Source organism: Leptidea sinapis, chromosome 17 (genome assembly GCF_905404315.1).
Source record: "Leptidea sinapis chromosome 17, ilLepSina1.1, whole genome shotgun sequence".
NCBI classification, from domain to species: domain Eukaryota; kingdom Metazoa; phylum Arthropoda; class Insecta; order Lepidoptera; family Pieridae; genus Leptidea; species Leptidea sinapis.
Window position 1 is genome coordinate 1,492,598 of NC_066281.1, and position 24,763 is coordinate 1,517,360.

The 24,763-nt window shown below is 35.9% G+C and overlaps 1 protein-coding gene across 1 annotated transcript; it reads right to left on the bottom strand.

The window, feature by feature from the left end:
- Positions 1-546: 546 nt before the first annotated feature.
- On the bottom strand, positions 547-23,908 carry LOC126969122 (putative uncharacterized protein DDB_G0271606). The gene is made up of 6 exons (XM_050814433.1): positions 23,776-23,908; positions 6,187-6,295; positions 4,324-4,533; positions 3,547-3,774; positions 2,649-2,843; positions 547-943 (listed from the first exon to the last, which is right to left on the bottom strand). Exons 1-6 carry the CDS (start codon positions 23,784-23,786, stop codon positions 782-784), a joined length of 915 nt encoding a protein of 304 aa, XP_050670390.1. The 5' UTR covers positions 23,787-23,908; the 3' UTR covers positions 547-781.
- Positions 23,909-24,763: the final 855 nt, after the last annotated feature.

A 24,763-nucleotide genomic window follows, 5' to 3' on the forward strand; every position in this document is an offset into this window, starting at 1 on the left:
TAGGTTTGTGCAGACCAACGAGTCTTAACAATTAATTTTTGAGCATAGTTTCATTAGCCTCTATTCCTTTTTCTTGAAGCCATGCAATCATTTCTAATTTTCTGTTTGCCGAAGTTGGTGGTCTGTGCTTTTGGACCGAGTGATATGCATTATCCACAAGACTAGACTCGTTCTAGTCTATTCCTCTGCTTTTCCCGGCTCGCAGCGGGGATTCCCCGCGAAAGCAACACAATACACAAGCTATACATTAGTAGACTGAATAGAAGCATGTATAGTTATGCCAATAATATCGATCACGATCATGACGTAAAAATTATTTTCGGTGTTTTCACGGTTTTTAAGTAATAATACATAAACAACCTGGACCGCAAAAAGCGCGCGTAGACGATGGCCCACGTCGCCCACGCCTTAAGGCGCCTCTGTTCCCAGCTACCATTCGGACTAGTCTATTTAATACCCGTAGGTACATGCCTCTTTTGCTTTAGTAATTTTAATAAATGATGTTTGGACCATAATTCAATGAATAAATGAATTAAAACGCCTGTAATTTTATGATTAATTTTATTATCTTAGCTCTAGCAGACTAGCTTACAACTAATTTGTAACTTAAATAAATCAGATAGAATACTTTATTTTACAGTGTCATAAATAAGTAATTTAATCGAAACTTAACTAAGTTTCAGTGAGTAGTAGAGATTTAACTTTAACGTTAAGCATTTGGTAGAATTATAAAGTAATGGGTTAAAACTACCAAGATGGAATATTAACTACTTAAAGTTAATTAACGCTCGAAATCATAAGGGCGCTGTGGACGTCTTTGGACCAGAGGAATGTTCACCTCTTCAGCAGATCTGAATATATTTTGTTGCTGGTACTGAGGTCTTTGTAGAGGATGCTCTTGTAACTGTTGTTGCTGAGGACGTCTCAGCTGCTTCTCTTCTTCCTAAAAATACATAGCACGTTTAAATTATATTATTATCATGAATATCATTGTCCCAAGTCACTGTATTAATCTTTATTCTACACTAATAAATGGAGAGCAGGTTTTTTCCTTCAGTTATACTGCGGAAACTACTGAACCGATCGGAATAATAATACCTATGCCTGTACCTTAACATGCAGCAGCGAAGAAGATTTTAGTATATTATGATATGTTGGTGATTACTTCTCCAGAACCTAGTAATCGTCATTGTCAAACTAAAATCGGCTAAAGTGTAAAAAGTAAAGTTAAAAAATAGTCACAAAAAAAGTTGCTTAGCTATTGTTGAACCATGCGCTGTGGTCAAAATCTTGTAATCTCAAAAAAGTGTACGTATAGCAGGTTTTGGTTTGACTACAACGCTATATTTTTCTTAAATTCGCAATACAAATAATTCAGTCCATGACATTTCATTATATATGAAAATTATTCATACGTTGACAATTAATATAGGCAAAATGACATTTGCAGGGTCAGCACTTGTAATAAACTAATTCATTGTATAGTTCTCATTAATTCATCATCAGCCGGATGACGACTACTGCTGGACAAAGGCCTCCCCTAAGGACCTCCACGATAGTCCTGCGCTGACCTCATCGAATCCTCCAACAATCCGCAATCCTCTCAATTTCCTGCGTAATTTTATGAAATCGTTTGTAAAGAAATAGATAGGCGCGGTCATACCTCAATATCCACAAATTGGTTTCTTAGAGAGTCGATTACAACATAACGCAGTGAAAATATTCCGACGCAAAAAATACAGTACACAAAGAAGGACTTAAAGAAAATTTTGAACCGCATAGAATATTTATATATAATTTGAAATATCCAATAATTTTTTTTTAAGTTGCTTCCCAAAAACAAACTTTGGAGTCAAAAATCTATAAAAACATTCTTTTTTTTAAAGAATTTAATAGTACGAGTATTAGTACCTTAAATCGAACAATTTTTAATTGAATATGTAAATTTTGAATAAACAAAAGAAAAACACACATGATCAACACAAATATTGTAGCGTTTACAATCCTAGTCAGTCCGCGCCTTAACTTCTATGTATTTCATGAGTTATTCTGTGCAGATTCTGGGCGCGTTTTTCGCTATCTTATTCCATGTATAGCTTTTTATAAAGAGCAATAAACAATAATTATATCTTAACTAAGCATCTAATCGAAGATTATAGTATTATACTCGCATCATTGCGAGTCATCTAGTGCAATTTCTTGCAATAACATGAGATGTGCGCGAAGGTAAAATAATATAAAGGCCGGCCACGCTAGTGTGATATTTCTTCTCACAAGCACACAGCCGGAGTTCCAAAGTTCGAGTGTCCTTAGGAGACGCCCTGAGACTGTTGTTGCGTAGTCTTTGCGGCCTCCACGGCCCACGTCCTATGTCGCTGTAAAAGCCTTCAGGGCCGACAGCATAGAGGAGGTTTTTAGTCGGTAGGGGGTGTACCCGAATCCGACATATGGGCCCAGTTTCGGGGTCTTCAATACGTAAATGTATTTTCCTCCTCTACCAAAATAAAATGTGATTTCTCTGGTGTTGCAAAAGAATGTGGGCGGCGGTGATCACTTAACACCAGCGTACGCGCACGCTCGTTTGTCCTCCATTTCCATAAAAAGAATGACCTATGTTGGTCGAAACATAATAAGTACGAATTAATTACCTCTTCCTCGTCAAAGCGATCATCCCTATAGACCTCAGCCGGGTAGTACCTGTCGGAGTACTTGAGAGCGAGGCTGGGCTTCTTCTGGACCTCCGCTTCGTTGATGGGCTTGTACAAGTACTCGTTTACGTAATGGTAATCAGATGATTTTTGGCAAATATTTTCTTGGGTTGGTGGCATACAAATCAGGTGAACCTGCAACGTGATTGGATAGTCGCCTTATTTAAGAGTCACAACAAAGTAATTGCTAAAGTTTATTCATAAATTGAATGTCCTGAAATTCAAGAGAAATATTTGCTGCATAAGATGCTGGCAAAATGGATAACACAGTGGCCCTTTATTCCACCGGCAAGCTGTATGGTTTATCTATCTGTTTCGGTTTGAAGGGTGGCGATTTTAGTGAAATTCCTGGGGCAATTAGACCTAACATCTTATGTCTCAAAGTGGCGAACGCAATTGCAATGCCGATCAGATTTTTGGGAGAATCCTTTTTTCAAGAAACCTGATCGCCACTGCCTGCGCATCACTTACCTACTATCAGTTTATTTATGTATCGATATGTGTGATAATATAGACTTTCGTCATAAAAATTATCGCTTCGATATACCTAATCTGAGGGTCAAATAGTGAAATATTAAATATCTCTTGTAACTTTATTTGAGTGATTTTTAATCTGTAAGTGCCCTGGAGTCTCGAAACCGAAAAATGTAACCACTAATTACGTTTCACGTCATTGTTTTATAAATTTTAACAGCAAAAGTCACCCTCCTCGCCTAAATTTTTCATACTAAGCGTCAACAAAAATATTTGTGTTGGTAGGTATATCATTAATGAAGCCGCCCAATTTTTAAAACAATTTGGAATGAATTGCTTAAATATAAATGTTTGTAGCACATACTTGATGGAAAGTGAATCCTTCTGGGCATATCCAGGAGTGCTTGACATTGTCCTGGCAGTAGTGGAAGACCTCACAGCCGAGGTCCTGGTCTGCATAGTACCCCGTCTTCTTGTTCACGCATTCGAATTTCGACTCCTGCAGTAATTGCGAAAGACGATCCGGTTCTTCCTTTTCTTCTAGTTCTTCTTCCTCCTGTTGCTGGAGTTTCGCTGGCCGCTGTTCTTGTTGCTAGAAGTAAAAATAATATTTATATTTGGTACTTTTCGTTTCATGTTCCGCTGCAGATGCCATGAAGTTTCTCTCAATTTGTGTTTAAGTTGCTCTGATATTATAGTATCTGTTTATATTATTATAAAGATTACTATCCGGTGAGCTAAAGAAGGAAACAGTATAGAAATCTGCTGTTCTTAGAACTTTTTTGTGTCTATTTTTCTATATTTTGTTTATCAGTGCACATTTCCAAAATAGTGGAAAGAGTAACGAGGTAGATTAGAAGAAGACACAAAGCCAAGGTATATTAATAGTAGAATAGGTGTATATATAAGTAGTAAATGCAATTTTTGTTTCAATAAAATCTGACAACAGAAAGAGTTACCGTGTTTTGAGATATGTGAATTATACATTAAAATGACTACTTTATTATGTTATGTTATTCTATACGAATTAAAACATTATTTAATAAAAATGTAATTTTTTTCATGTTTTCTTCTCAGCTGAGTCGCGATAATGAAGCCATAGTTTTATACTTAGGTCGTACAGATGTCTTAAAGCATTTACCTTCCTATGCGGTGGTCTGACGGGCGCTTGCTGCCGCTGTTCCTCGACGTAGACCTGGCGCGTGGGCACGATGAACTGCTGTTGCTCTTGCTGGGGTCGCTGCTGGTAGCCCGCCAGCTCAGCCAGGGACGGCGTGGGCCGGAAGCCGCTTGGCAACGTGTTCGGGTACGATGACGGATTGTATGCTCGCGGTCTCAAGTTACGGGACTCCTGTAAATATGATCAAATTGGGTTTATGTCAAACATAAGGAAGCCGGTAAGTTTGGGTCGGACACTATCAACCAGGTAAAAAAGCACATTTGCAAAATTATTTATTGATTTATTTGCACGACGGGTGTTTTCAACGCGGTCTGTGAGCTTAGCATGGTAGTCCATAAACATTTAGATTAGCGTTGAGAATTAATGTTAAAGTCACCTTTCACACCACCATGCAAATTCGAGACCCTTAAGTTATTTGGTCAATGACAATGGACGAGAATTAAATAAATTTCTAATGGTATGAGCTGTAAAATAAAAAAATCTTAATGTGTCATTTTATGTAAAAAGAGTATTTTAGTTTACCTATTCTAATGGTGTTAAAGATTTTAAGAACACATACCTGAAATATAATACTTTATTTTTGTATACGATTGGCAATCCTATTAGTGACATCAGTGTCAATAATTGGAATGATTTATGTAACTTTAGACAGGTACTTACTATCACGACCAGCAACCGCTAAAGCAAGGTTGGCGATGTGATTCGTTTGCGATTTCATTAACTGTTATTATTAATTATACCGGAAGTTGGTGAATAAGAGTTAAAATTCTATTATATTTATTAAATTATTCTAAGAATGAATATTCTTGGTTTAATCCATTCGATAGCGAGAGTGAAAGTGGTGCTTGCATATTGGCTTTGTACCGTAATGTGAATAAAGCAAAATAACTAATATGAAACACCTATATAGCAAAAAGAATCAGGTAGCGAAAGTATAACTTTCACATCGAAAGGTATTCAAGAGGCAGGAGCCAATTCAATTAAATATTTCCAGTATTATATAACTTCGTGTAATCGAACTGGTTTTGCAAATCGGCGAACTATTTTACGAATGTGTGTCACCTCGTGGGAAAATATAAATTATTTTAGCTTATAATTTAAATTATTAACGATAAATTTGTAGCTGTTGAGCTCAAATTGAACTGTCATTTGACAAAGAGGATGTAAATACTACGTAATAAGAGGCGGGACTGCATAATGTAATAAATGAAATTTAGTTTAGTATGAAACGTGCAATCATTTGACATAAGTTTGAAATAGTCGTAATTGCAGTATGGCGATTGGCCACGAAATATAACCTGGCTAAGTTTGAAAACGAATAGTTGCTTATGACCTAGTGGATTTCGCTATCTCCGTTTTTTACAAGATTATAGCCGTCATCTGTCAATCTATCAATGACTGCACGTTTCATACAATCGAGTGAATCGCTTTTTTCTTCTAAGAAAAAAGCCTAGCCTAGCGAAATACAGAGTATTTCGCTAGGCTGTCATTTGACCTGAATGTCTTGGTCCTCTCATCACTGTATCACATAAAACTAATATGTATTTTAATTCTTATCGGCCTTACAAATAAACATGGTATAAAGATATACCTGATAATAATCCAAGATTAAGCAAAATGTTGACTATATCGCTGACAGCACTGTCAATTTAATGATAATTCGGAAGTATTTCGAATGTCAGGCAGCCTTGCAAATAACGTTAAACGTCCGAATAAACCAATCTTATCAATTGGTAAACTTAAGTAAAATTGGTTTATACTCAGATATAACGTTATAGGTACCAAGTCTATTTTTAAGGCCGTATGAGTTGTGGTTTACAATACCTCTTCATCTAAAGGCAGTTCTTCATCTTCGTCAAAGTTCGCGTCAGGAACGTCGTCTTCTGAAGCCCACACGGTACTCACAACCATCAATCCTATTAAGAAACCCCACCTGAAAATAAATAATATTTATCTTAGATTTTGTATTATGCTTTACAATGCTTTGTAATCTATTATAAGTATAAATTATTAGGTCATGTTAAAACTATTTTATAACAATTCGCGACAAGCGTCATGCACGAGTCAGTTGGCTATCATATCATAAAAAGAAGTGATAGAAGAATATGACCAGAGTAACACATCACAAATTGACTTATGGCGTAGCATACCACAAAAATCTTGATCCGAGAAGGATATTATGTGCCATCGTGCTACTAATACGCAGCAGCATATGTAATTCCTTAAAGTAACACAACTAATTAATATGTATCTCTTTATACAAAATTTAATTTTAAGTTGAAATTATAACATTTTCATTTTTATAACAACAAGATCACGTCCACATTGCTAAAAGCCGTTAACGCTCCTGTTATTCCTCTGGTATTACTCCGAGCATAACCCTCTACATTGCCCTCTGAGGCTCTGAGCGACCATGAGCTTTCTCATCAGGCCCATACTTAGCGAAATAAAGACCTTATTAGAATATGGAATAAAAACCCCAAAAAGAGGTAATTGTAAGTAAGTATATCTTTATTTGGAACAGACACTACAAATACAGATAGACATTTAGAAATTATAATAACAAATAATATGAAAAACTTATCTAAATAATTATGAATATAATATATATGCCTAATCTACTTAAAACTAACATACATCAACAACCAAAGAAAAAACTAAAGTAAGGCTTATTCTATAATCTATATCAACTTATAAGGTAGTGTTTCCAGGGTTTCGTCCCAAAAAAGTTTCCTACTCAGCATTTTAGTTGAGTATTACCCTACACTGATTTTCAGTAAGTAGCTACCTTCAAGAAGGCGGCCGTCGCGATTACAGCCACAAGTGCTTCGACTATTAAAGTTAAAAAAAAATTATTAGTAAATGTTTTGCATCAACCAATAGGTCATTTAGCATTAAAACAAGTCATGATTGAATATTTTCTTATTAGATACTCAATCTATTTAAGCTGTTCATTTGTAATTTGAGTTTTAATCATCGGAAGTCGTTGAAGCGTTTAATTATTGCGTTTTGTCTGCGTCTGTTCACATAATATCTGAGCCAACATTCCTCTGTTACCGCAAATAACAATTTTAGTAACAATAGCCGATAAATATCGCAATAGTGATCTCATTGTGGATTTATATATTTGCACTTTTGAAACGTTTAGCGGACATTCTCTAGGCCCTATTTGTCAATCATTCAAGATAAGAAGACGATACTATAATGAGTTTCTTATTATACCTACCACAGATTGCAGCGACCGCCTAAGGCTATTTAATAATAAACTTTATTTAAAACAAAAGCCCGCAGATTTCTTGCGCCCGTTATTGTCAGGTCTGAGGCATATTTTTTGGAATGGGTGCTAGGTTTTGAAGTGCATAAGAGATTTTAGATCCTTTATTGAATTTGAAAGATACAATAACAGCATACACTCTAAGTCTCAGAGACAGATTGTTCGATACCAGATTAATTATTTACACTTTAAGAACTTTTGTCTTTTTTTCGTTGACTTTTTTTATGAGAATAAGGGACGAGACCAGCAGGGCATTCAGCTGAAGGTAAATTCTTGAAAAATCCAAAAATTCTGAGCGGCACTACAATTTCGCTCGTCACCTTGAGACATAAGATGTTAAGTCTCATTATCCCAGTAATTTCACTAGCTACGGCGCCCTTCAGACCTAATAACGGCAGCATAAGCAGCCGTTGTGGTACCCATAATCTAGCCGGCATTATGTGCAAAGGAGCCACCCACTCGTCTGTAGTTTCATCGTAATAATTTATTTCTGAGTTTCACTGGCGGGCCTTGATAAGGTTTATTTAGAAGGTTATTTCCAGTATAAGTATTACATTACCTAATGATGCATCACACCTGTTAGGTAGGTACTAGTTACGGAGAATCAACAGCCACTTGGTAAATAAGTTGCCACTAATCAAAACAACAAGAATAAACTTTTATCAAATCAAAATCAAATCAAAGCATATTTTTTAGAATTACCTACTTAACAATCTACAACAGCTAGTATTTTTATAATAATACTAGCTGACCCAGCAAACGTTGTATTGGCGATATTAAAAAAAGTAACTGTTGATCGTAGATGGGTGAAAATTTGAAGTTGTATGTATTTTTTAATGCTGACTCATTATAAAACAAATTAAAAAATAAAATAAAAAAAAAATGTCGTGGCGTCCGATTCTCAGACCTACCCAATATGCACTCAAAATTTCATGAGAATCGGTCAAGCCGTTTCGAAGGAGTTTAAATACAAACACCGCGACATGAGAATTTTATATATTAGATATCTATTTGTACCAATGTAGTTCCTATTCTTAAGACTAACAATGACCTTATGACGTAATCTTAATTAAATATCAGCATTAATTCAAATGCTTGTGGTTATTGAATGCCTATTTAGTTAGAATCACCAACTATATTTCATATTTTGTCACAAAGACAACGTTGAAAATTTTATTCCTCAATAACCACAATAAGAACAGTGCCCCCGAAGTGAATTGTTGGACAGAAGAAGAGAAGAGAAAAGCTTAAAATCGTTGAATTGGGTTTCGAGGATTAAAAGCTATTCAAAGAGGTTCAAAGATTTCTGAATATCTACATTAAAATATAAATATTTGGTGCTATAACTTGACCCAATCGCGTACCTATCGCTATAGTGATTTTGATTTTTTTTTATTCTAAGTCTTAACCACCACTGCCTATGCTTAACCATGTATACATACATACACGAGCAGGAGATATGCGAGGGAACAGCGGGTCGTCATTACAAAAAATTTCATAATTGACAGCTGTTAAAAAAGGCATTTAAGTTAGTTCTTCATGTGCCTAATCTGCCTACTTAATACATAGTCTAATATCTATGTAGGTATATAATATAATACTAATATTGACACACTTTTTACACAAATTATCTTGCCCCAAGTTAAGCATATATAGCCTGTGTTATGGGTTACAAGACAATGATATATTTAATACAATATACTTACTTAAACATACATAAATTCATATAAACATACATAAATACATTTAAACATCCATGACTCGGAAACAAACATCCATATTCATCATATAAATGCTTGCACCTACCTATTCGAACCCGGGACCTCTAGCTTAGTACGTAGGATCGCTAACCACTCGGCTATACAGGTCGGCTATGCTTAGGTTGAGAAAGGATTCAACCTTTCTCAGCAATAATGTTTTATCATATAGTTTGATCTTAAGCATTTTCTTTATATATGTATTGACGGGCGTAAAATTATCTTGGGGAGAAATATTATTGCTCAACGAAGTTTTGTAAAGTGGCGGGCATTTCATTAATTACATGACAGACACGAGCTAATGACTTAAGACCAATTACTTAGCTTCCTTACAACATATTGTTATGAAGTTTGGGTCACTGTGACTGCATTAACATGTGTGTTGTGTTGTGGGTGTCATGGCGTAATTCGCGCCTCCGGAGAAAGCTTGTTATATTTACAACATACTTAACTTATGCAATGAAGAGCATGATTTACGAAAAATTATTGAAACTGGTAAATACGTTCGTGTATGGTGGTTCCATTGGACTCATGAAAGCTCAAAATATGTTTATACTGACTCAAATTTTGTAGTACTTCATTTGGTTATATATAATATCTATACTATTATAAAGAGTTAATATTTGTGAGGTTTTTTTTATGACAATAAGGGACTAGACGAGCAGGACGTTCAGCTGTTGGTATTGATACGCCCTGCCCATTATACAATGCAGTGCCACTCAGGATTCTTGGAAAATCCAAAAATTCTGAGCGGCACTACAATTGCGCTCATCTCCTTGAGAAATAAGATGGTAAGTCTCTTTTTCCCAGTAATTTTACTAGCTACGGCGTCCTTCTTACCGAAACACAATAATGCTTACACATTACTGCTCACTCACTCACGGCAGAAATAGGTGCCGTTGTTTTTAAATTCTGTTACTAATGCAAAGCTACATTATTTGTGAGTATGCATATATATATATAAATCCGAAAAATGAAAAGACTTATTCTTGGTAGTCGGATTTGCTAAGTCTTAGAAGATACGGTCGAACGAAATCGGTTTTTACGAACGTTTCCTTAACAATGAGAGATATTATATGATTGTTTTGTATATGATATGCATGGGGCAGCATTGAAACTCCAACTTACATGCTGCTAATCTGGTAAATACGGACGTAGTCGGGGGTAACAGCTAGAATATAATATGGATAGAAGTAGACTACAAGTTCCGAAGTTAGTACAAGATGAAAAACTCGGCAAGGAAAGAAGATAAGTAATTTAGCAACCGAGGTTGAGGTTGGAAAAGTGGTTCTATCTCGAAATAGTTTGGGAATCCCTACTTTAAACTTTAAAGAACCCTTAACAAACTCGGTCAAGCAACTATTTCTAATGTAATAATTGTATAAATTACACCCAATAAGGTCGTGTGTGTCCATTCGTAGAGCGAAATACGAATGTAACGAGTTCTTGTGGAAGAGAATAGTTTCATTCGATAGCTGTGAGATAACTAAATAGCTCTAACATTACCAGATTTATAGAAGTCACGTAATAGCAACATTCATACTAAATATAAACAATTTTCCATTCAAATTCCGTATGTTACATGATAGTTGAATGCAATTGCTCTAAATTGTTGCAATCTTGAGTTCGTTGTTGATGCATTTGTTGGTTAAGTAATTAACAATGCGTATACACATATAACAATTTGTAGAATAATGATAATTATTTTTAAGTATAAATTTTGATATTCAATGTTTAAATTTAAGCATGCTGTGCACGCTTTTAGTAAACAACAAAATGGATGAATGATGTAAATATTGCAAACTGTATAAGTCCTCTGATAGTTTGAAGTGTAGACAATAAGCAACCATCGTATTCTAGGTCTTCGTCTATCGGTGAAGAAAATATAGGTGTTTACCAGTGGAAGAGTTCTTACATTTCCATCTGCCTCTGTAGAATCTTAGTAGGACATATCACCAGAAAGATGGCCACTACCTCGAACAACTGATGGTTACTGGGAAGGTCGACGGACGACGCCCCAGAGGTCGCAGCCCTATAAGATGGTCTGACCAAATCCGCACATCTCTGGATATTGGACTTCATGACGCACTGCACGTAGCCAAACACAGAGACAGATGGCGAACAATAGTTCGACAATAGTCAAAAAGTTGAATCCACAGAGAAATCACGATCTTCAGCAATGAGGAATACGACGCGAGGAGGAGGAAGGAGGAGGGTTTTTACACAATATGTCGGCTGGTACTTACACGGTACCGCAGTACGGTACCGTGTAAGCACTATTTGAGTTTGGGTTTGCAGGGCGCCATTTTGATACCGCTTAGAATTTTGGGATTTTCTTGGAATCCGGTACGGCATTCTAACGGGCAAGGCTACTCACAATTAGGCAAACGTCTTACCTACTCGTCACTTTTTCTCATAAAAAAAATCATTTTTTCACAAAGTTAGATGAGGTTCAAGTGAGAAATGATCACTATAAATAATTACAAGGATATCCCGGCAAAAGGGCAGATGAAGATACTGATGATATTTGAAAAAGTAATACAGGATGTCAGTTAGTGACCGTGGCGTTCTACCTGTGCTACTTATTTCGCCTTAATTCTGCATCAATAATTAAATATAGGTGATTGTGTCTACAACCTCATAAATAATTATCAGGGTTTGAACTGACGACCCGACCAGACCGCCACTAAATTATTACGTGCCTAGCTACAAGCCCGTCAAGTTAAATTAATGCTCACGTCTCGACATAAGTTCAAAGATCTTTAATTCTCTAATCTCTCTAGCTATTCTAAACACAATAATATTATGTGCACAACGATTCAATTCATTTCCTTAACAATGGTGTAATTTTGTTGTTGTCTTCGACACCTTGAACAACTCCGAAATTTTTATTTATATTGTTAAACTGTCATTGTTATCGTCAGTTTTCGCAGTATTTTCCCGAAAATCATATGTATGAAGAGCCTTTAGTGATAGATAGAAGGATCTAGATAAAAGGAATAACATTGACAAAACAGTAATGGGGTCATCAATTTACTACAGACCTACCAACAACTATAACTATAATAGACAACCAAGATGACACCAGGGGATAGGTTTTCTAGCAAGGTAGGCATTGTGTATCTAACTAGTCGTAGTTGAGCTTTAGAATATGAAAAGATTGCTTACCGTAAGTATTTAGTGTATGGAAAAATTTTATGAGTAGGTGTTAAATAGAAGTTTGGTTATAAAATATTTTTATGAACGATGCGGGACTCAAGCCCACGGCTTCCGGCGTTCCGTGCCAGTGCTCTCCCAACTGAGCCAACCATTCGAGTGACGTATCGTCATAACATCTTGTATGCTTTGTTCAACTCTCAGTTGTGGCTTCATCTACAGGATCTACTTTACAGTTGATAACCTGCTCAACCCCAATATTTACATATTAGAAAGTTGACTTAATATGTCGCTCTTGTAATTGTATATGTATATATTTATTTATGTATATTTTTTTATATCTATTATGTATATTTATTTAGGTTCATAACGAGGTAGGCACCGCTTAATTACCTGTATGATATGCACGCCCCTGGATGACATAGTCTCCGCTGAAGTAGCGTTGGCTATATTGGCCCTGCGACCAGATGTGGACTTTTGTCTTTTTGATCAAACAGTGGCGAAGCACGGTTGTCCAGAGGCCTCATTGCGTCGATGCGAGATCTCAGATCATGATTTCACTTTCAGTTACGCAACGATTCGCTCTCGGCAAAGCGGAAAAACGATGCAACTTTGACATTTTAAATTGTTTCGTGAAATTTTAAATTATTACACTGCTTTAATTATTATGACATCGAAATGTTGGCACTTGCTCACTTCGAGTACACTGGAGAGTAACTTTCGTTTACTATAAGTAATTGAACAGTGAATGCTTTATTTTTCATGTTATTAAATTATACCTGAGTATTTCAATATTGACTAAGTATTCTAATGAAGAAGAAGCGACAACGATCTAAAGTAAAGAAGTATTATGTAACAATTATAGCTATTAACTTCAAACAGTTAGCTGTAATATTTCTTCATTACAGTGATCGATAAGATATTCAATATAAATTAAATCATTTATTTAAGTATATAGAAAAAATATATACAAGAACAATGTATGTAAAAGTAGAAACCTTAAGAAATATAATATGATAACTAAAATATATTATTAAAAGGAGTCCCTTTAGGCAAGGTTTCGAAGATACTGGCAGCGTTCCCTCTTTGAATAGCTAGACTAATTCTTTGTCAGAGGTAGCTGCCAGCTTTTCGGTCTCGACTAACCTTTTTGCTATTTCCTAAGTTTTATAAATATTTACACATTATTTTTTTTATGGAATAGGAGGACAAACGAGCGTACGGGTCACCTGGTGTTAAGTGATCACCGCCACACATTCTCTTGCAACACCAGAGGAATCACAAGAGCGTTGCCGGCCTTTAAGGAAGGTGTACGCGCTTTTTTTGAAGATACCCATGTCGTATCGTCCCGGAAACACCGCACAAGGAAGCTATTAGACTGACGTGACGAGCGCAATTTGTAGTGCCGCTCAGAATTATTGTGTTTTTCAAGAATCCTGAGCACTGTATTGTAATGGGCAGGGCGCATTAATTACCATCAGCTGAACGTCCTGCTCGTCTCGTCCCTTACTGTCATAAAAAAAGAAAAAAAAACATAATGGCAACATATTATCACGCTAAATGCAAATATGCAATGACGACCTGAATAGTCGAGTAGTTAGCGATCCCACCTACAAAGCTAGAGCCGGGACGGGTTCGAATCCCGGTAGGTGTAAGCATTTATATGATGTATATGGATGTTTGTTTCCGAGTCTTGGATGTTTTATGTATGTTTATATGAATTTATGTATGTATGTTTAAGTAAGTATATTGTATTAAATATATCATTGTCTTGTAACTCATAACACAGGCTATATATGCTTAACTTGGGGCAAGATAATTTGTGTAAAAAGTGTGTCAATATTATATTATTATTATTATTATAGTATTTTTGGTGCATAAAGCTTCGACGCACACAACGTCAGAGGGCGCAGCTAGTATTATGTAAGTAGTAAACCGTACTCTCAATCAGTTATAATGTGACAGGTTGTCGGTTGTTGATTGGCACACCCTCCGGTACTCAGTGTGTATGGACCAGTATCGATATGTTTTTATTTTGTTACTTGATCGAAACAAGATATTTATGTGTCGTTAAATGACCGCATTTACTTTGGTCTTGTAGTGATGTAATAACTACATGCCGTATTACAAGAACTTTCTCTGTATAAAATTTACGGTAGGCATAAAGTATTGGTACTAGTAGTATTGAGGTTTTAGCAATAGTTACAGTCGTTGTTTTTTTTTAATGAAAATAAGGGACGAGACGAGCAGGAAGTTCAGCTGATGCTAATTTATACGCACTGCACTTTACAATGCAGTGCCGCTCAGGATTCTTGAAAAACCCCAAAAATTCTGAGTGGTACTACAACTCCGCTAGTCACCTTGAGACATAAGATGTTAAGTCTCATTTGTCCAGTAATTTCACTAGCTAGGGCGCCTTTCAGACCGAAACACAATAAAAACAGGCGCCGTTGTGGTATCCATAATCTAGCCGGCATCCTGTGCAAAGGAGCCTCCCAGTGGTACCTGGATCACTACGCAATAAAAAGTTGTAGGAGTTATTACCAAGTTACCTACGTAATATTTTAAGCAATTTATATTCATTAAGTACCAAATTTTGTGAAAACTTTTTTAGCAGCGTTGAGCGCTTTACTTGGGATGAGTATAAAATGTCAAACTTGCGTCAGGACACGTGGCCTGATAGAAAATCCGTAAGACAGTCGTTGAAATAATGGATGTAAGTTGATTTTCTGTGAGATAAACTTTTTAATGTAAAATAAATGTAATAGTTCTGAAGTGTTAAATTTTTTATGTAATATAAATTATCATTTTTGTCTACGATAGCGCAATAAACGAATATTGTATTTTAACCACATAAATGCTAGTCCTTTCATACTGATAAATAAAGCAATTCGTGCGACATTATTCCCTAACCATTCCAAGGGCTCCGTGGTGAGAGTCAATTATCTATAGCGTTGGTAGCGCCTTAAAAATTATTTGGTGCTAGTATTTGTTGAATACACTCCAACAGTTTAATATCATAACTAAGTATGAACAAAATACAGAAAATAACAGCACTTTAACTTTATACTAGAGCGCCCGAATCAACGAACGCACACATACACATGATTTACACAAACAAAACAATGATTGCCAGGCCGTACATCGCCGATACTATTTGTTAAATTGGCTACACCGCCCGCATTTTACTTTTTGACCCGACCCTAAGGCCCGGTATCCACCAAAGATGAGAGGAGAGGAGATGTATTTTAATAACCAATCTGATTTCCTTAATCCACATCTCCACGTTTCCACATCTCCTCATAGCTCGTTGAATGAAAATGGATCAAGCGAAGAGGAGAGGAGATGTCTAATTTGTCTACAAAATTTTGTGCTCCGTGTAGGCGAGCGGCCCCGCACACCCGAAAGCGTTGCTTTAAACACAGCTCACATCTCCTCTACGCTCTGGTGGAACTAGCCTGACAGCTTCGCGGCTTATCTCCTCTCGTCTCCTCTCCGCTTTGGTGGGTACCGAGCCTAACGCTCCGCCCCGACGTAGGTGTGAATATCAAGGGAACCGCTGAGTCACGCTACTGTTCTATTACTGTACTGTGGCATGACGTCCGATATTGTGTCCTATTCTAAGTACTGTTCAGTTAAATCGGACTTGGGTCAATGAAATGCTTGCATAATTTAAGGAGTTTTCGAAAACATAACAGACACTAGGTCAGGTAATTTGAGAGTACAATGAGAGATGAAATCGTTACAGCAAGGTCAGCTGGTCGAGGCGTGCATCACTGAGCTTGTCCAATCGATCGAGTCGTGAGATCAGATACTAACAGCTGGCTTATTGTTCCAACATTCGCTGTGTCACGTTTTATTAGTGGACAAAACGTGTTCTGACTGACTTGATGGCGATGAGTTTGGCAATAAGTTAATTAAAAGTAGATTTGGGTATGGCGGGAGCATTGTTGACTGTTGTGACTAATTGTTTGATTGATTTACAGTATTCTTGATGGAATGACCCAAGCTACCAGGGCTTGGGTACGGAAAAGGGCTCCTTCTCATGTCCAAGTTACGTCAGTTGGTGCTGGGGCTGCTGCTTCGACTGCCGAAGACAGCAAGCGTCACAAATATGTCGGTCTTAGTGAGTCTTACATCTTTGTGCCGTTTGGTGTCGAGGCACTAGGCCCGTGATGCTCAGAGGCGCGGAGAGTGTACAAAGTACTGGTCTAATCTATCTACGAGCCTCAATAGGGCTACTGGTTAGTTGTTAACCCAAGCGCTGGCAGCTATTTAGGTCAACGGATCAGCCTAGCTATCCAACGCGGCAACGCTGTCAGTATACTTGGTACACTTATTCCCCGTAATAATAGTAACCGCAGGTAGTAAATATAATTATAAGATTTATTTTGTTTGAATAAGCTTACAGTATAAAGTCTTTCTTGGTATTTTAGCCATTCTCTCAAAATTTCATATTAGTGACATAATCTACTGTTCTAATATATGTATCAACATAAAGCTGGCCTTTATTAAGTGCTGTTTATTTTCTCTCTACCATTCAATGACGTTCTACCATTAATTATTGTCTGTTGACAGATGAGTTTTTTTTTATATATAATTTTTAAGTATTAATATTAGGTATATTATTTAGGTAAAATATACAAGAAATAAAACATATTTTAAATAAATTTTCTCAATACAAAAAACTCACATTACACCTTTATGTATATTTTTTAACTGTTTTAAACACCTAAATAATTGTATTTTACTGAAACTTTATAAATATTGAATTTAGGTACAATATGAGTTTCTTGCGCCCGTTCTTCTCAGGTCCGTCGACAGAAGTCTAATAAGTGATTTCAAATACTATTTTGATTGTTTCAAAATAATAATTTGAAATTTACTAATTTTTTTTTATCATTTTAGTATTCTTACGCCATCTGGCTTATCTGTTTTTCGTAACTGTCTTAACAGGTCAAAATATTTATGAGATCACATCTAACGTTTAAGTTCGATTGCGTGACTAAAATCGATCAGAAAACTAATCGTGTGAGCACGCAATTACATTCAGTGTTGCGTAGTTGAACTTGATCTTGATTGCGATTTTAATCTGCTGCTGCCACAGTAAAGGCTTGTATAGGCTTTTCAAAATATTAACCCAATGAAGTTCTACAGTCTATACATATATAAGGACATGTGACATATCATTCGCAGTCTGATTTCGGAACGCCAAAAGTGTGCTTAAAGACAAAGTAAGCACAGTGTTCTCTTTGTGTGTTGACTGTCACTGTCCGAATCGGGTTCTAAATTCAACGTAGGTACGTTACCTGAACTGACTAACGGCCGTTCCCAATATTCAGTCTATCTCTTATTTGAGGTCAAAATCGTAACCATCGTTGACTTTTCTGTCCCAATAAACTTATCGATGGTAACTCACCTGATCCAAGCACGCCGTCTGTCAATGGGACGACGTATAGCTTACCAGCGATAGAAGTTTGTATGGAAATTGCAATGCACGCGTCCCAATATAAGGCGATAAGAATGACTTATCGGGTATATTGGGACAGCTTCAGATTATTGACAGCTAATTACTGACAGTAGAAGGTAGTAATGTATCTTTAACTGTAGATATTATATTGGGAACGGCTGTAACGGCCGTTCCCAATATTCAGTCTAGAATCTCTTACTTGAGATAAAAATGGTAACTATCGTTGACTTTTCTGTCCCAATAAACTTATCGAAGGTTAAGGTGAGTACCTTATCCGTACACGCTGTCTGTCAATGGGAGGACGTATAGCTTACCAGCGATAGAAGTTACTATAGATAGCTAATTACTGACAGTAGAAGGTAGTTATTTATTATGTTTAGGTAGGGAGTGGCCGTTAAACGATAGTTATGATTTATATCTCAAGTAGGAGATAGACTGAATATTGGGAACGGCCGTAAATGTCAATTTATTTATTTAAAATATCATACATTGCTGCTTATTGACCAAGAATATTTTAAACAACTGAGAGTAAAGTGCAAGCATTTTTTTGTGTTTTGGTTTGAAGGATGCCGTAGCTAACAAAATTACTGGGGTAATAATAAATGATAAATGAGTCTAAACATCTTATGTTTCATAATGACCAGCGCATTGATGACACCGCTCAGAATTTCAGGGTTTTCAAGAATCCTGAGCGGCACTGAATTGTTATGGGCGGGCGTAACACTAAAGGACCATCAGGAGATGGTATATATGGCTACGACGATATTAAAAAATAGTAGATACGTTATATATAGGTTCCTATAAAATAATGGTCTGCACTGCACACTGACACACCGAAGTGATGTAAAAAGGATGGCGTAATTAAAATATTAACCAATAATAACCACTTTGCGTTTTCAGGGTGATATGATATGGGTATCAAAAAAGCGATAACAAATGTGTTATCGCTTTCTCCTTTAAGGACGGCAACTCTCCTGTAATTCCTCTGGTGCCCCAAGAGATGGTGGGCGACGGTGATCACTTAGCACCAGGAGACCCGTACGCTCGTTTGGCCTCCTTTTCCATTAAGAACGGTACCTACACGTTCCTAAAAGTCCGGTAAAGCTACTATGATTCTGGTTTTAGAAGAGATTTTGGACGGGGGTGATGGCTTAACATCAAGTGATCCGGAAACTCTTCCAAAATATAAGAAGTCAGCTAGTGAGTGAGACTAGACAAGTAAGTATAAACAAACGGTACTCCTTGTCAAAATATACCCCAATTACGATGTTTTCCAGCCAGGCTTGATCCAAAATTAACAAACAGAGGTGAGAGAATGCTAAGAAATGAAAGAGAAAGAGTGTGAGTGACGAGGTGAGAGAAAGAGAAGGAGACCTTTCCTACGCTGTATGTGGACAAAATGCACATACTAATGATAGACAACATACCAATAATCCACATAAGTATAATCTAAAAAGCACATTGACAAACATTAGTTAGGTATGACTATTCCCCAACATATTCGAATTGGCCATCTTACTGTTGGGCGGGAGAACATTTTTAATCCAAAACAAGGTGTGGCAAAGATAAAACTAACACCCACTACAGTATCACTATTACAGTCACCCCCGAATATCAAGGCTTCAAGATATTGGTCAACATTAGCGTAAATTCGTGTAATTCACACCCACATGCAAATGTAACTAGGTATTGTCTAGGTTGGATTTCATAATAACCAATATTGTTTTGTCTTTTTAAGATGTCATTGTCATTCATATAACTACGACATCAGCCAGTAAAGCTTTATCATTTAGAAGATAATCAGTAATCATCATATTTGATGATCAGGATTCTTCTTCTTATTAGAAGAAGAGATTTGACATTCCTACGTATCCCCGATCCAAGAAGGTTGATTTTTGGTGGGATATGTATAAAATATAATATGTAATGAGTTGTTTTCCTTGTAGACCATAAAAGCATGATTTCAGTAAAGGAATTCTGGAATACAGACCTGAGTCACCCTTAGTCCTTAGCTTGCATTGCATTTTCGGAGACTTACTGTATGTTTCTTCTATATAGTTAGCTATGTTCTATGAACATTATCACCATGTATATAAGAATGTAATAATAAATTACCAGTGGGAGGCTCCTTTGCACAGGATGACGGCTAGATTATGGGTACATTTCTGCCGTGAAGCAGTAATGTATAAGCATTATTGTGTTTTGGTCTGAAGGGCGGCCGTGCTAGTGAAATTACAGGACAAATAAGACTTTAAATCTTATTATGTCTCAAACTGACGAGTGTCATTGTAGTCCCGCTCAGAATTTCTGGGTTTTTCAAGAATCCTGAGTGACACTGCATTGGGCAGGGCATATTAAATACCATCAGCTAAACATCCTGCTCGTCTCGTCCCTTATTGTCATAAAAAAATATCGAATGCTTCATTAATATCACAGATAATTTTGTTCTACTACATTTGTTCACGCTTCAGTATTTTATGACTCAATAAAATTTTTAGTGAAAGTTTGATTACAGATATATCCTCGAGAAACTATGGGAAGGAAGTGATTATTTTGCGCGCGCGGCACGCGATTGAGGCAGTAATCGCCAATAAATACATTAACATTGGAACTGCACGCTTCCTTCAATATTGCGTGACGGTTAGGTGCTGCCTATTCGCCGATTATTACATTAATTATGTTCGCATATGTAATAATCTGTAATAATATGACTGGAGGCAATTAGAGGTTGGTGTACGTTTGTACTACAGCAGCGCTATATATCTGCGCCGAGCGTAATTTTAAAGCTCTCTCTATTTTCGTAATCTTAAGGACAACAGAGAATCATAATATATATTATAAATTACAATATATAAACGTCTTATTCTGAAATTTTGTTTTTGTGTGTAAATAACCGTTTGTTGGGAAATGAATAAAGTACAAACGTGTAGTTAAACATTGAATGTCAAATCAATATTTATTTACGGCCGTTTTCAATAACGTCTCTAGTTACGGATACATTGCTGTCACCGTTTAATGACAAGATCTTATCTATCCATAGTTATGTCCAATATAGTTATAGTTGTACGTAGTGATTAAATTCTCTTTGGTTACAGTCCAATGGTCCAATAGTCGATAGGTTATTGAAATGTAAGTAAGTGTAAAAGGATGGATTTGTCTACCTTTAGTAAGTTAAACTAAGGATAGATAGGTTATTGAAAATGGCCGTTATAAACTACATTGCGTAAGTTTACTATGATAAACATTCAATATAATTTATAGGTAAGAAAAGCGCTACAAAGGAGATAAAGCTATATAACTCATTTGTTCTCTCAAAATTGGTAACTGAACAAAATAAACTTGCAGCATGAATTTGTCTAAGAATAGGATTACGTATTATGACAAACAGTCATGGAATTTAGGTAATAGTAACAATCCATGATTAATAATTTAACAAGCTAACTGGTTTAATAACTAGTGTAATGGTCTGAGGCTTACAAAATCAGGGACAATAGCGAAACAAAACTGGTAACCAACAACGAACGCATACAAACGCTCTGAGCTAGGTACTAAGATGTCATCACTTATTTTGTCATGTAAATGAACTTGTTTGGGCATGGGATTATCACACACATGAGACAAAGAGAACTATGAAGACAATACCACCATAGCAGCCTATTCTTAATGTAGGCTGCGCATACATAGCTTTAATTTATTGTTATGTAATTGTTTAGTCGCAAAGAAAGAGTTAAGATTTCCCAGTTAAGTCTTCAATAAAAAAATTGATCGAAGTCTTATTCAGATAATCTAGAATCATTATGGTACAGGTCTTTCTCATTGCCATTAAATTATTTTGCATATTTCAGCATTGTATGTATAATTTAAATCAAATTCCATCGAGACGATACCGACTCTGTGTTTGGTATTAATGATCTGGTAGACAAAATATTATAGTAATCTTAGTAAAATTTGCTAATTTATTAAGATTAAGGTGCCAATTTGATTAAAAGCAATTGGTTATGCTATGAACAAGTTCTACTTGTAAATACATTAGTCATCGTAAAATGATATTCAATGAAAACAGTCTCAATTAAGTTTTTACTAAGGTGCTTGAACTTGATGCGTTTCTTGCAGCGGAACTTAGAGCGTCCGCTAATGCGATGGGAATATGCAGTTCAAACAAAGTGCATAAACCAACAGAATTGGAGAAAGTGATCGATTTCACGTTCTCATTAGAAATTAATGCGGATGATATGCGAATTTGAATTGGTTTCGTCTCGCCGACTTTTGGATAAGTATGACGTAATTTTGGTTATGTATTTTTGTAGAAAGTTTGACGGAGCTGTTGATAATTAGTTGGCTAATTTGAAAGATAATAAGATTGTGCCAATGAATTGAATTGTTGAGTGTTGCAAATCCATGAAAATAGATCTTGTCGTTCATGTGTTTGACGTTCCTACGTTTGATAAACTTGTTCATGGTGGTCCCAAATTAACATTGCGATAAATGGGTAATTGGACTTGATAAATTTAATTCCCACTGGATATTCCGTAGTATTTTAGATAGATATATACTTTTATAGCGTTCTATCATCTTCTGTGTAGTAGGTTCATAAGACTCACTCACAAAAAGCGAGAAGTGACGTGGATATAGTCATATAATCCTGGTGGGATGAAACTCGACACATCAGCCGATAGGCACATACTAGAAACCTACTTTTACAACTGGACCATCGAATAATTGGAAATACTGTAGACTATGACCACAGATATCTTTTTATTATTAACTTTGTATGCGTTGACACATTGGGATTAATTATGTTTATTAATATAGATAGATGCTGATTACGTTATTAAATCATAATCTATGACAGTTTTAATTTTTTTTTATAATAGGTAACTTATAAAATAATTTGTCTTTTGTTTAAAATTAAGGTACCTGCACTAATTTAAAATACCTAACGTGTGCAAATACTTTTTAATTAATAAATTATCTAAGGCTTCGGATAACAGTTTATAAAGCGATTATCATTGCATTAATTATGCATTATTTTTATTTCTTTACAACTTATCCGTAAGAAATTTTCCATTTCTATTTTTCCCATGTAGGTATATAAAATTATTAGTACCAGAATAAATATTTCACTGGTTTGACTATTTTATGGGAGAGGAGGACAAACTAGCGTACGGGTCACCTGGTGTTAAGTGATCACCACCGCATTCACATTCTCTTGCAACAGCTGAGGAATCACAGGAATGTTGCCAGCCTTTAACACGCTTGTCATGCTAATGTAACAGAGATAGTTACTACTATACGTAGGTCTGCGAATTTTTCTTTTTGTTCTTTCGCCAAGCAACAACTAAAACCATTCTATTTTTGATCTAGAATAAAAATAAAATAACAAATTTAGTTCATCGCATCTTGCGCAAACTTTATACTTTGTTGTTACCTACAATAACCATACCCCAGTTAGGTTCAACACTTTGATACATATAGTAACAACCTACCTCATGAGGTATGCAATTTTGGTACTTATAAGATTTAAAATAAAAAGTAATTTCAACCACTTTTAAATACTTCTAAATTATATTAGGTAGCACAACTATAGAATGCTTAAACCAAATTTTAATTACAATATGGATTAAAACTAGCAGATTCATGGAACTGAATTTTTAACCGTTAATGAAATGTAAGTAGATCTAATAAAAGTGAAATAACTGTTACGTCTAGTTACATAAAACCATAAACAAAAGAATTATATACGAAATTATATTTACCTCATTTTCATTTTTATTTCACGCAAATTATCCGAACTTTAATTATTGCACTTAAATAATAAAAGCGCGCGAAACAGAACGTAATGGCTGCACGGGGAACACTGCGCCATCGGCGTGCTTTCTCCTGCTTTATAAATTGCATCCATTCTGCTCGACGGGGGAAGCGAGAAAAACATCAATTTGGCAATGTAACGCGATAGTAATGAAATTGATAAACTATAATTATAAATTGATTACTGAAGTGTGAAGCTGCTGTACAGTTTGTATGGATTCCATTTTCGTACTTGAAATATATTCAATTACGTTGGTAGAGCTTTTAATAGATATTTTAGATGATTCATAATCTTAATATCATAAATTACGTGACACGTTGTTTGTCCGCGATGGACTCCTAAACTAATGAACGGATTTTAATGTGGATTACTTCATGGAGTGCAGTTTAGTCCAAGTCCAAAAGAAGAGTTATTAGTTTTTGGCCATACTTTCGATTGGCATCATAAGAGTAGGGGTGATTTTTTTTACATTTAAGTCGGTTCGATTCCCAGACGAGGCAAGTAATTTTGAGAAAGTCTTTGAATGCAGAATTACTTACTTTTAAAAAATAACATAAAGTCTTCTTTCATTAAAATAGCCTATCTTCGATATTTAAGGTACTTTCCCTTCATGTCCCATAACCTTGGGACACCCTGTATATTTTGATGTTTTATTGTCCATAATATGGTCAATTTTCAAACTTCAAGACAGAGAGAGGGCGCTGCATTTGATTACAATTCAATCAGGTACCAACTCAAGTAGGTACCTAATTTATAGCAAGCTACCAGTAATTTTTTTCCGTAATACACTGGCAACCCGAAACAGCTTTTCTTCTAATGCGGGATTGATTGATTTATTGATTGTCGGAGGAGAGCAGCTCCGATTACTAAACCAAGGCCTTAAAGTATAGGTACTTTAAGGCCTCGGTTAAAGCATAGCCTAAAGTATAGGTAGG

Excerpts from the sequence above, each read along its gene's own strand:
- LOC126969122 (XM_050814433.1), bottom strand. Across the intron at positions 4,534-6,186 it reads AACTGCCTTTAGATGAAGAG|GAGTCCCGTAACTTGAGACC; the intron begins GTATTGTAAACC and ends TCATATTTACAG. Across the intron at positions 944-2,648 it reads ATCGCTTTGACGAGGAAGAG|GAAGAAGAGAAGCAGCTGAG; the intron begins GTAATTAATTCG and ends ATGTATTTTTAG.